This window comes from Acipenser ruthenus, chromosome 1 (assembly GCF_902713425.1).
Source record: "Acipenser ruthenus chromosome 1, fAciRut3.2 maternal haplotype, whole genome shotgun sequence".
In the NCBI taxonomy this organism is placed as follows: domain Eukaryota; kingdom Metazoa; phylum Chordata; class Actinopteri; order Acipenseriformes; family Acipenseridae; genus Acipenser; species Acipenser ruthenus.
Window position 1 is genome coordinate 19,396,511 of NC_081189.1, and position 10,576 is coordinate 19,407,086.

The 10,576-nt window shown below is 37.2% G+C and overlaps 1 protein-coding gene across 1 annotated transcript; it reads right to left on the reverse strand.

Annotated features, from left to right (window-relative positions):
- Window positions 1-1,996: 1,996 nt before the first annotated feature.
- LOC117408605 (N-acylethanolamine-hydrolyzing acid amidase-like) lies at window positions 1,997-10,077 on the reverse strand. Its single transcript, XM_034013736.3, has 11 exons — window positions 9,722-10,077; window positions 8,445-8,609; window positions 7,279-7,405; window positions 6,670-6,760; window positions 5,511-5,587; window positions 5,027-5,199; window positions 4,739-4,801; window positions 4,026-4,092; window positions 3,589-3,617; window positions 3,152-3,267; window positions 1,997-2,503 (listed from the first exon to the last, which is right to left on the reverse strand). Exons 1-10 carry the CDS (start codon window positions 9,934-9,936, stop codon window positions 3,192-3,194), a joined length of 1,083 nt encoding a protein of 360 aa, XP_033869627.3. The 5' UTR covers window positions 9,937-10,077; the 3' UTR covers window positions 1,997-2,503; window positions 3,152-3,191.
- Between the last annotated feature and the right edge of the window lie 499 nt (window positions 10,078-10,576).

The following is a 10,576-nucleotide window of genomic DNA, read 5'->3' on the forward strand; positions in this document are numbered from 1 at the left end:
AATAGTTTACATGGGTTGTTAGTGGAGGTTTGGATTACAGATTGGAAATAAGCACATTTAGCAGAGGAGAGAGTAGAGGAGAAGGAGGAGAGGAGAGTGCGGTAAAGGTCTAGGGCAGCAGGGAGTTTGGTTCTCTTCCATTTCTTTTCAGCAGATCGCAGTGCGATTTTTGCCGAGCGGAGCGCCGAGGAGAGCTAGGGATGGGGAGGGGCGGGGCGAGCAGGTCGGGAGGTGAGGGGACAGAGGGAGTCAAGGGAGGAGGTGAGTGAGGAGAAGAGGGTGGAGGTAGCAGAGTCTACGGAGAGTTGTGAAAAGGAGTCGATAGGAGGGAGGTGAGAGAGAGCAGTGGAGGCAAGGACAGAGGGGGAGAGAGATCGGAGGTTACGGCGAGAGGTGACAGTGGGGGTAGGAGGAGCAGGGAGAGGGGGGAGAGACAGAGAAAAAGAGATGAAATAGTGATCAGAGAGTTAACATCCTGACAACTTTTTGCACTTATAAGTCTGTTTCAAAGGTCTTTTCAACGTCAGTTCCAGTTCCTTTTGTGCTCCATACGACATCAGCCATATTATTATTATTATTATTATTATTATTATTATTATTATTATTATTATTATTATAGTGAAACAGACTTTAAACTTATAAGTGTAAAAAGTTGTCAGGATGTTAACAATGAAAAAAGAAATGACAGGTATGTTATTTAAACAGTTGTAGCAACACGTGGGGACGTGTAATGCTATATTTTTAGGAACCCCGCTACTTACTCTTTAACTTGTATCATGCATTTCTCCAGGAGGTTACTGTATAAGGATGGATTTGATACCATCGCTACTTACTCTGTATCTAAAAATGTCTAGGTCAAATGAAAATTGTGTACCAAAGGAAGCAGTAGTCCTACCTTTTTCCCCTTGCATAATCTTATGTAGTGACCTCCCCTAAAGACTGACATTCTTTGCAGCCCAGGAGACACTGCTGAGGCGAAATGACCCAGGAAGTGAAACAGTAACAGACTACCTGACAGTAAGGCATGCAAAGATGATGTGGTACAGATATCACAATTCTGAAATTAACATACATGTGCGCTTTAACTTTCAGAGGGATGCTGGCAGTTTCAATATTGAGTTGGAATTTACATCAAAGTTCTTTGACATTCCAAGACTTCTACTGACATCTGGTGGAATAATATTGTTAGAAATAATAAAGATAAACTCCTGCATCGCTAGCATTCTATCAGCACCATCAATCTACTGAGGGCACACTGTGTACTGAACATGATATAACCGTATTATATATAGTAGACTGATATATACAGCCATTTGAAATGTATTTGTATTAGGTTTCTTGCATAAGATAATTTGTATCAGAATGTCACAATAATATTAGTGTCAAACTAGTCCTCAAGGCCCTCAGGGTCTTCTGGTTTTCATTCCAACTTACAAGCTCTCAGTTAACTTCACTAATTGTTCAATTGGACATATTTTTTTCAAAGGTCCTTTACAGTTGATGATTTAGAAAATGCACTTGAGTCCAGGTACCCTACCTATAAAACATGTTGAGGCCTGGAGAGAAGTGTTAAATTTGTCCAATAATCAAATAATTAGACCAATTCATAGTAATTCAGAACTCGGGTGGAATGAAAGCCAGAAGACGCTGCAGCCCTTGAGCCATACTGTTTAATTATATATATGGTAGGTTGCTGTAAGATCCTCGCTGATTTTCATCCCACTCAAGGTCAGACTGTGAGCCCTTCTGAGCTAGACTGGATCTCAGCTTGGCCCGCACGGCCCCTTATACAGTATTCTATATCGGGTATGCTTGTTGTGTATACCCTGCTATATAACAAGCATTGAGGATAGCCGTATACTGGACCCCTTGAGGGGCTTGTGGGTTATCCTGCATATCCTCATTCGTGGAATAACTACAGTACTTTATTAAAGTTCATGGTGTTTCCTCTATATGTTGCATATACCACCGTACAATAATATAAACTACATTCATATTTGGTAAAAAAAAGTATATTTTTTATTGTTTTAAAAGTAAAACAAAAAGAAGAAAGCAAAACTGAAGTAATCAATGTTATTCTTGTTATAATAACAGAATAAGTCTTATTACTTTTGGGACATGGAGATCTTGACACAGCTGGCAACACAAGAGAAACATTTCAGCTTGATATGCGGGGTGTATAGAAACCCAGTTGTTAGATGTGGTCCAGCCCAAGCAGTGAAACATTAGAAAACCTGGTCATGACAATAACCCAGTAAGTTAATGCAATACTGTATGGAAAACTGTAAGCACTGAAAAAACAGTCTTTATACAGAGTACGAAAAGGGGCATAAGAAAAAAGTGGCCTTAAAAAAAGCCAGATGCACAATAACTATTTAAATGTGCAATGGTTTAATACAAAAAAAAAAATAATAATAATAATTGTTTTAGCATAATAAAAATAGATGATTTCCTATATTTCTAACCAATGATTAGTCTTCATTCATCAGGTCTGCTCAATGACCTATAAAAAGACCAGAAAATCAAATAGCTCATTTAATATACAGAGTTAATAAAAATGAAAGTATGTACCTTAAATTAGACAGTGTCTAGTGTCCACATTTTTGGATATTTTAAGTTTATTCCTTTAATTGTAAACATTTACAGTTTTACTTGTGCAACAACTGTAAGATAATAATAAAACGCACGGGCCTCCTTCAGTTAATAAACACAAACGACTTCACCCACAGAACTGCTGCACAACAACAGTATCAAATACTGAGCAAATCAGACGGACCTCCAGATTTCAAATTGCTCTGATTTGTGAAAAGCAGATACTGGGCTTATACAGCATGTCACCAAAAATTCGCTCTATAAATGAGCTTTATTGAGATTACATTATCTCTCTGTAAACACAGGAGAAGGTAGGTAAAGATGTAAATGCATGACTTGGCATTTTAAAGGTTTTTTTTTTTTATAGTGTTTTGTTCTGCAAATGAGTTTGAATCTTTGCATGTGACTTAGTAGATGAATAATTCCATGTATGATTGAGTCTGTGGTGTGACTGCAAGGTGAAGCAGGGAATTCAGAGAGAAGATTTGATATACTGGGGCTGAACTTGTAACCTTTGAGTAGGATTTGTTACTCACAGATTTATTTTTTAAATACGTACCTTTTTGTTCTTTTTTTAAAACAGCAAAAACTAAAAAGCACTATGTTTTCTTTCTAACTTCTGTCCGGTACATTTCTGGGAAAGCTGCACTCATGACAGTTGTATAAATGGTGATACTAAATGCAAGAATAAAGAAAAAACAAGGTTTTATTATACATTAATATAACGAGAATCTATAGAATTAAAACTAGCTTCTTGTTTGGGTAGAAAAAACAGTATCACAGCACAGATGATACAGACTAAAGTGATAAAGCACAGCACTCTCTTTTATATAAAATCATTACTTACAGATACGTCCCTGTGCAAGCTCTCTTATCTGTCATGAGGTGAATCTTAGCTAAATTACAGTGATGTATGCTCTGGTATCTAACTGTACATAGAGTTTATTTAAGAAAAACTACATTATTCTGTATTGCTTTCAAAAGCTTTATACGCACCTGTTAAGGGTTGGCTTCACAGACAATACCTGTAAAACACGCACACATGTCATTATTTTTTAAGATCAATACAAATGTCACATAGTTCTACTAAAATAATTTTAACAAGACCAAAACATGACCACATGTGCCCAAGAAAATAACAGCAGTATGCCAAAGCAAATGTTCTACCACACTCGATGAAGTGTAATCATCTGCGAGCCTCTGGAAGTTATTCTAACATTCCTCATCATTCATGGCATAAAACTGATTCAACGCAAGATTCAGGCAGTAACCTCTATTCCTAACACAGTTTAAACAACAAAAAGGCCCCAAGATACATGTATAGCCTTCAACCACACAGCTAATCAGGGCTCAAGAAAGAAGATAAAATGATTTTTAGAATTGTTATCTGTCAAAAAAAAAACATACATACAAATAAAAAAAAAAGTAATTACTTTAAAAAGAGTATCCAAATTGATATTCTCTTGCCCAGTAGCATTGAGTGCCTTGATGGCAGGAGTCCTATGAAAAACACAATGACAAAGAAAGTTGTGTTTATATCATCAGTGTTATTTTCTATTCAAATTTTGTGATCACATGTGGCACTCAAGAAAGCTTTTGGATTGGCAACAATGGGTTAAAGTTCTCTGTGAGCTTCCCCATTATTGCAGTTTTGGAACTCAGGCCAAGTGCAATAACTCACTGCACGAGCCAGACCAACCACACTTATAGATACAGTATATTTTTAAGCAACAAGATCTGACTAGTAACACAAAGGTAGCGGGGATGTTAGGGGTGCTTAACAAACAGAACAAACAGCTGCTGGCTATGAACATTAACCCTTGAACTGTACCATATGGTCACCATTAGTTTCCAATTTACACTTAACACTTCTTTATATATATATATATACACACACAAGAGCAAACTTCCCAACGTTTCAGTACATTTATCATACCTTTGTCAATGGAAAGTGTGTTTGAAAACAAACAGTGGAGGTACTTTTGATGCCATGGCAACTACATTCACTTATTTTTATTTAAATGTGTTAGACTTTTGTCTGTGACGGTATATGTATGTATATATATTCTCCCCATAGTAGCACATACCTGGTTTTACAGCCCCAAATGTATTTACATTATATAGTAACTGTCAGGAGAATAAATACCTTCGGTCATCAAACGGAGGAGGGGTGGTCCAGTGGTCGTAGTTTGTCTCCACTTGGTACCAGCTGTATCAAGACAGAAAGAAAATGAAATGAACAGATGTGCTGTACTTTAACTTCTTCGTACACAGTTATCAGGTTTAACATGAGTCCCTTTATTATACAACATACTTGGCTGTAGCTTTCAAAACAGCCCTTAATAAGCAACGGCCATGAAAACCCATACTGACACTAACCACAGCCTACTCACCTCTTAATATCGGTTTAACAAGAATCTGTTACAGGACTTACCGTCCATTCACAGGATCAAGAGGCCAGATATCAGCAGGTCCTTCCCTGTTTCTGGTCACCACCACTCCTTGGTTGGGTCTGGCACCTGCGACGATGTAATAGACATCTGCAATGATGGGGATCTTGGCCAGTTTCATTACTGCGTCCTCAAAGTCTACAGCTTCCTCAAGAGTCTAAAGAAAAAACATGCATCAAGATCAGTGACAAGACCTTCTGTATTTAAGTGTTTTTTTTTTTCCAAGATTAACATTCAAGGCACTTTCCACCAAGTTCAAAAGAGAACAAAGGACCTTCAATTTACTGTAGAGAACAACCCCAGTAAAAACAAAAGTACAGCGTGTGACGATCAGCTACTGAGAATCTGCATTCACCCTCTCACTGCCAGATCCATTTCACATCTTATAATGTACACACTTGAAAGGAAACAGGGGAAGCTGTGAAGAAATAATGAAAAAGTGGAAACAGGAAATGCACGCCGACTTACATTCCTCATAAGCCAGCTGACAGGTGTATTTTTCTGCACAAATGCAGCAAACGCATTCTCCCACCAATAGCCTTGGGCTGCAAACAAAACAGAAAGGTTCAGTTCTAAGTAAACCCAGGTGTCAATTTCAAGTAATTTGTGTCAATACAAATATACAGGGTTGTTTGTAAACTACTCACTATAGGAAACAAAATATTACACGACATTATTAGACAGCAAGTTCCGGACATAACACCATTGGATTTCTTTCTATGGGGCCACATTGAAAAGCAGAGTGAATCATGGAACAAGATAATGAACTCATTTGGGACAGAACGTGCAAACACTCGGTATTCTGGAAAATGTTCCAAAAATATGTCTTTTAATAATGTTTTTTTTTCATGTGGTGTGTTGTTTATGTATCACTCTGTATAACCAAAGCTGCATGTTTTTCATTTGGCAAACCAAGACTGTTGGCTATTAAGTTAATGTATCTTTCACCTGCTGCTTTGGAACAAAAAGAATCCAGTGTGAAAATGTCACAGAAATAGGAAACTAGATACAAATAAGTCTACTACAGATACTAGCACCAGGAACGGTAGAACAAGACAAAAGCATGATTTTTTAAAAGCAAGATTTAATACAATGATCTAAGTATCACTTTCTCTTACACATACACTGTGTGGTCCAGTTGTTAAAGAAAAGGGCTTGTAACTAGGAGGTCCCCGGTTCAAATCCCACCTCAGCCACTGACTCATTAGGTAAACCTGAGCAAGTCATTTAACCTCCTTGTGCGCCATCTTTCGGGTCAGACATAATTATAAGTGACTCTGCAGCTGATGCCTAGTTCACACACCCTAGTCTCTGCAAGTCACCTTGGATAAAGGCGTCTGCTAAATAAACAAATAATAATAATATTATTATTCTAAGTAGAGGGCAGGATGTCCAATCACAGGTGTCACAAATGCCTGTACCTCTCTTATCAACTTTGCAATCACGGACTTATAGTAACTATTTGTATGATTTTCAGTTGCTGATGTGATTGATGATTAATGGTATGTACTGACTGTATCTCTTGTAACAACAAATAAATAAATACAAAATGGTTAAAAGTATAAAAAGAAAAAATACAATGATGGAAATGATAAGAATCATTGTAAAGATTAGCTGAGATACCTACCACGTTCATCTCCAGAAATTGTGAACTTGTTGGAACTCTGTCCAGTCCACAGGCCTACTAAGCCAACGAATGTCGTTCCTTTGTAAGCCACCTGTTAAATATATTGGCTATGATAAACAGAGATGAATAACAGACTAGCCAGTTAAAATATCTAGATTATACCTATATTAACTGAAAATGTTACAACATCTGGTCCTTTTGCCACTTAGTCAAGATGACTATTTCCTACCTCTCTATCCCAGTGGTTCTCAAACTGGCATCTGGGGAGGTTGCCCAGGACAAGGTTGCATTGGCTTGGTGTGAGTTTTTCTGTTGGCCACTGGATACTACTGCTTTGTATGTCTTACAGGTAGAGGCAACACATGGTGAGCAATAAGACTCTAGCAATACCACTATGGGTAATAGCCTGTAACAAGTGCAGTTGAATTAACTGCTGAACCATTTGTCTTGAAATACCACACCTCCACAGTACTTTCCACAGCAGCAGTTAAACGTTAAATGTGACCACCTTGTTTGCACTTCTTCTAACTGATACTAAAAAACACTTCTGAGATGTAACGATTCGGGTTTGGCATGGCTGTAGGAGCATGTCATTGGGCTGAAAGGTACCTGTCCATTTCGTATAAACTGGACATCAACTGTAATATTTCTCAGAATATCATCATGTTCGTAATCCAGGTTCCTGCCATGGTAAATGTTTCCTTTAGTATCCTGAGTAACAATACTGGTGCAGAACCTGTGGGGAGAGAACACAGGAGAGATGTTGCAACCCGGCAGTCCTGTTTCATAGATTTCAATAATGAAACTCCATTACTGGGGCATTCTGATATGCAGCCTTAAAAGCAATAAAAAAGGGAAGGAGAGCATTGCATTGAAAAGCAATAAATGACAGTAAAGACACAGTTTACTGGTTCTGAACACAATGAAGCCCTGCTTTAATCCAGGAGCGTCCAGTCATGGTTAATGAGTAAATCAACCACTTCACTTTCTGGAGGCAGGTTTAATTGGTTCAATTAAACAATTTAGAACAGGGTTAGACAATCAGATGAGTGTCAATTGGGCTAATTTAGCATTTCAAGTGAAGAAACAGCTGCTTGGCTTTGTGATGATTGCTGCTTTTCTTAAACTCTGTGGGGAACAGCAGTCCACACAAATCCAAGCAGCTGGTTCTTCAGTTGTCTCTCTTGGAATGGTAAGTTAGCACAATCAACACTAATGACCCTATGAAGAGCTTGATCTGATTTTATCAAGTAATCGGTTGGTGCTGCACTATTTCTTATATAAGAAATAATTTAAAAAAAACAACTAACACAGTTTTGTTTGTTTGTTTGTTTGTTTTTTTAAATACAGGCCTACTGATTTATTATGATGATGTTAAAGTTTGTGTTTCAAAGCAACAATAAACTCTCTTTAGCAAAATCCAATGATTATTTATTTATTTATTTATTAGGGTTCATAGCCTTAATTTCATAATTAAGTAAATGTATAGATGTCATGTAAAAAAAAGAACTTCTCTAAAAGTGAAGTTCCCCTTTTACACAACACTTCTGGTAACTCATTCACAGTCATTTATTAACCACAAGAAGTAGAATTGAGCAAGACTTTCTTGTTCCTATGTCTTAATGAAAACGTTCTTATGTTTTAAACTAATTAAAATGAAGTCCCTTTACTAGCTGTTAAGTACCTCAGCTGTGCCCTCTGTGCACACTACACCATGTATTCTGATGTCAAAACAGTGACAGAATACAAGCTCCTTCCTTAGTCTGTATACATACGCAGTTGTCTCGTAGGCAAAATTCAAGAGAACAACGTCCCCAATGCTCAGTCCGAAGCCTGTGGCCACTCCACGGATCTCCCCTGCATAGGGCTGTGGGAAGAACTCCTCTAGGGCAGCTGCTATCGGCTCCACGGCACGATGAACCCACTTTGGAACTGTGGAACTAATACAAAACAAACACACTACACCGTGGCTGTACAGAAGGTACACCTCTACAGTAATCACTGCGAACAATCCCTGTTATTTAGCCTTTATATTTCCTATGTTAAATCCCCAGACCAAAAGTCCTTAAAAACAGTCCCTTGTAAGGAAGTTATGCAGATGGCTGGTTGAAAATTTATGCCAGCGATACAGGACATGATATTATAAGAGCATTTTGCATGACAGGAATGCGGAAGAGAACTGCCAACAACACGACAGGTTACTAGGAAGAAGTTTTTTTTATATAAATCAAATTCAGTACAAAGTTGAATTCAGCTGAATACTGTGTTTTCAAACGCTGCCTCCTGGATGATGCTGATGTTGACCACCCAACATTCTCTTTGGTTTTGCTAAACTTTTCTGACACCAAACTATCAATTCGCTTCCTGTACAGTATTTATTAGGACTCCCCAGGTGGAAGGATACATAGGGTTTTCAAAATGAAAATAAAGTTTGGAAAACAAAACGCTCTACAGAAAATGTATTAGAATGTTGTGCAAATTGGATTTTTTTTTTTTTTAAAAGGCTTGGTTCTAATAACCCCTTTAGGTAATGCTGTTTATTAAAACATATATTGACATGTTTGTCTGAGATTTTAGTTCTGCTTTTAGGCAGCACCATTTCTTAATTAATGTTGTACTGTATACTTTGGCTCTCCACTCAGAAACCAAGTCATGGCTTATATGTCAACGTAAAAAAATGTATTATAATAAAACAGATAATTGTTCGTTGTGGATAGCAATTGGACTGCTGGATGTAACCATATATATATATATATATATATATATATATATATATATATATATATATATATATATATATATATATATATATATCTTTGTTGTAACGCTCTACAAGTGTGCAAGACTTCCCAATAGATATGAGTTCCTAGTATGCTCTGAACCGTATATACTTTACATTGTCGGTAAATGTACAGCAGTTATACCAACCGTATTTTTATTTATTCAAGCTGTAGTACAATGACAATGCACTTTACGTGACAATATCGGAGCTTTTAGCGAGACATTTATCATAAAACACATATAGATTTTTTCTTGTCGTGTAGCTACTTACTCTATTACTTGAGCTGCAGCTTTCCTCATAAAAGCTCCATCAAAATGTTTCGTCAGTGGTAACCACCGCTCTTCTGGCGGCTGATCCAAGCTAATATTAAACTGTGGAGGAGAAAAGTCTGCATCGCTGACCCAGCTAAAGCCGAGCAGGACCGCCGACCACAGTAGCAACATTCTACTGTAGCAATTACACAGGTTTGACAAGCAAGCTGACATGGTATGGCCTTTTCTAAATACAGTAAATAGAAGTGAGTGAGCAGAAACGGTAGTGACCGCCCCTGTGAGGGCGGAAGTAGTTAATGCGCCTTGCTTTTTGTTTTCTTTTACTCCATGTTAAAATGGAAAGGGGGAAAAAAAATATTAGGTGCTTGACACAGCGAATAGATCAAGACAATAGCATTAGCATACTATATATTTTAGCATGCACTCCACTCCATAAAACCTATTAGGGGATTTACGCTGTTGCTTACGTCACTCACTTGAGCATAATGACATATAGGTGGTATATGGCCAGCCAGAATTGCATTTTAAGATATCATGAATTATTTATAGATATCTGAAAATCCAGGTATCTTTAAATGAATGCGAGATATCTGGAAATAGCCCCTTTTGAAATATCTAAAAATGAAATAAATATATCTCAAATTGATTTACAGGTATCTTTAAATAATGTTTTGCTAGCATGGTACGCTAAACTGTATGAGATATCTCGAAATAACTTCCCGTTCATTTAAAAGACATCTCAAAATCATTTTAAGATATCTTAAAATATTTAGTTATCTGAAATGATTTAGAGATATGTATAAATTAATTTTAGATATCTCTAAATGATCATTTGGCTTGCCATAATGCGGGA

Excerpts from the sequence above, each read along its gene's own strand:
- LOC117408605 (XM_034013736.3), bottom strand. The coding sequence starts at position 9,936 with ATGTCAGCTTGCTTGTCAAACCTGTGTAATTGCTACAGTAGAATGTTG. Across the intron at positions 6,761-7,278 it reads AGTTTATACGAAATGGACAG|GTGGCTTACAAAGGAACGAC; the intron begins GTACCTTTCAGC and ends TATATTTAACAG. Across the intron at positions 5,588-6,669 it reads AATTTCTGGAGATGAACGTG|CCCAAGGCTATTGGTGGGAG; the intron begins GTAGGTATCTCA and ends TTTTGTTTGCAG.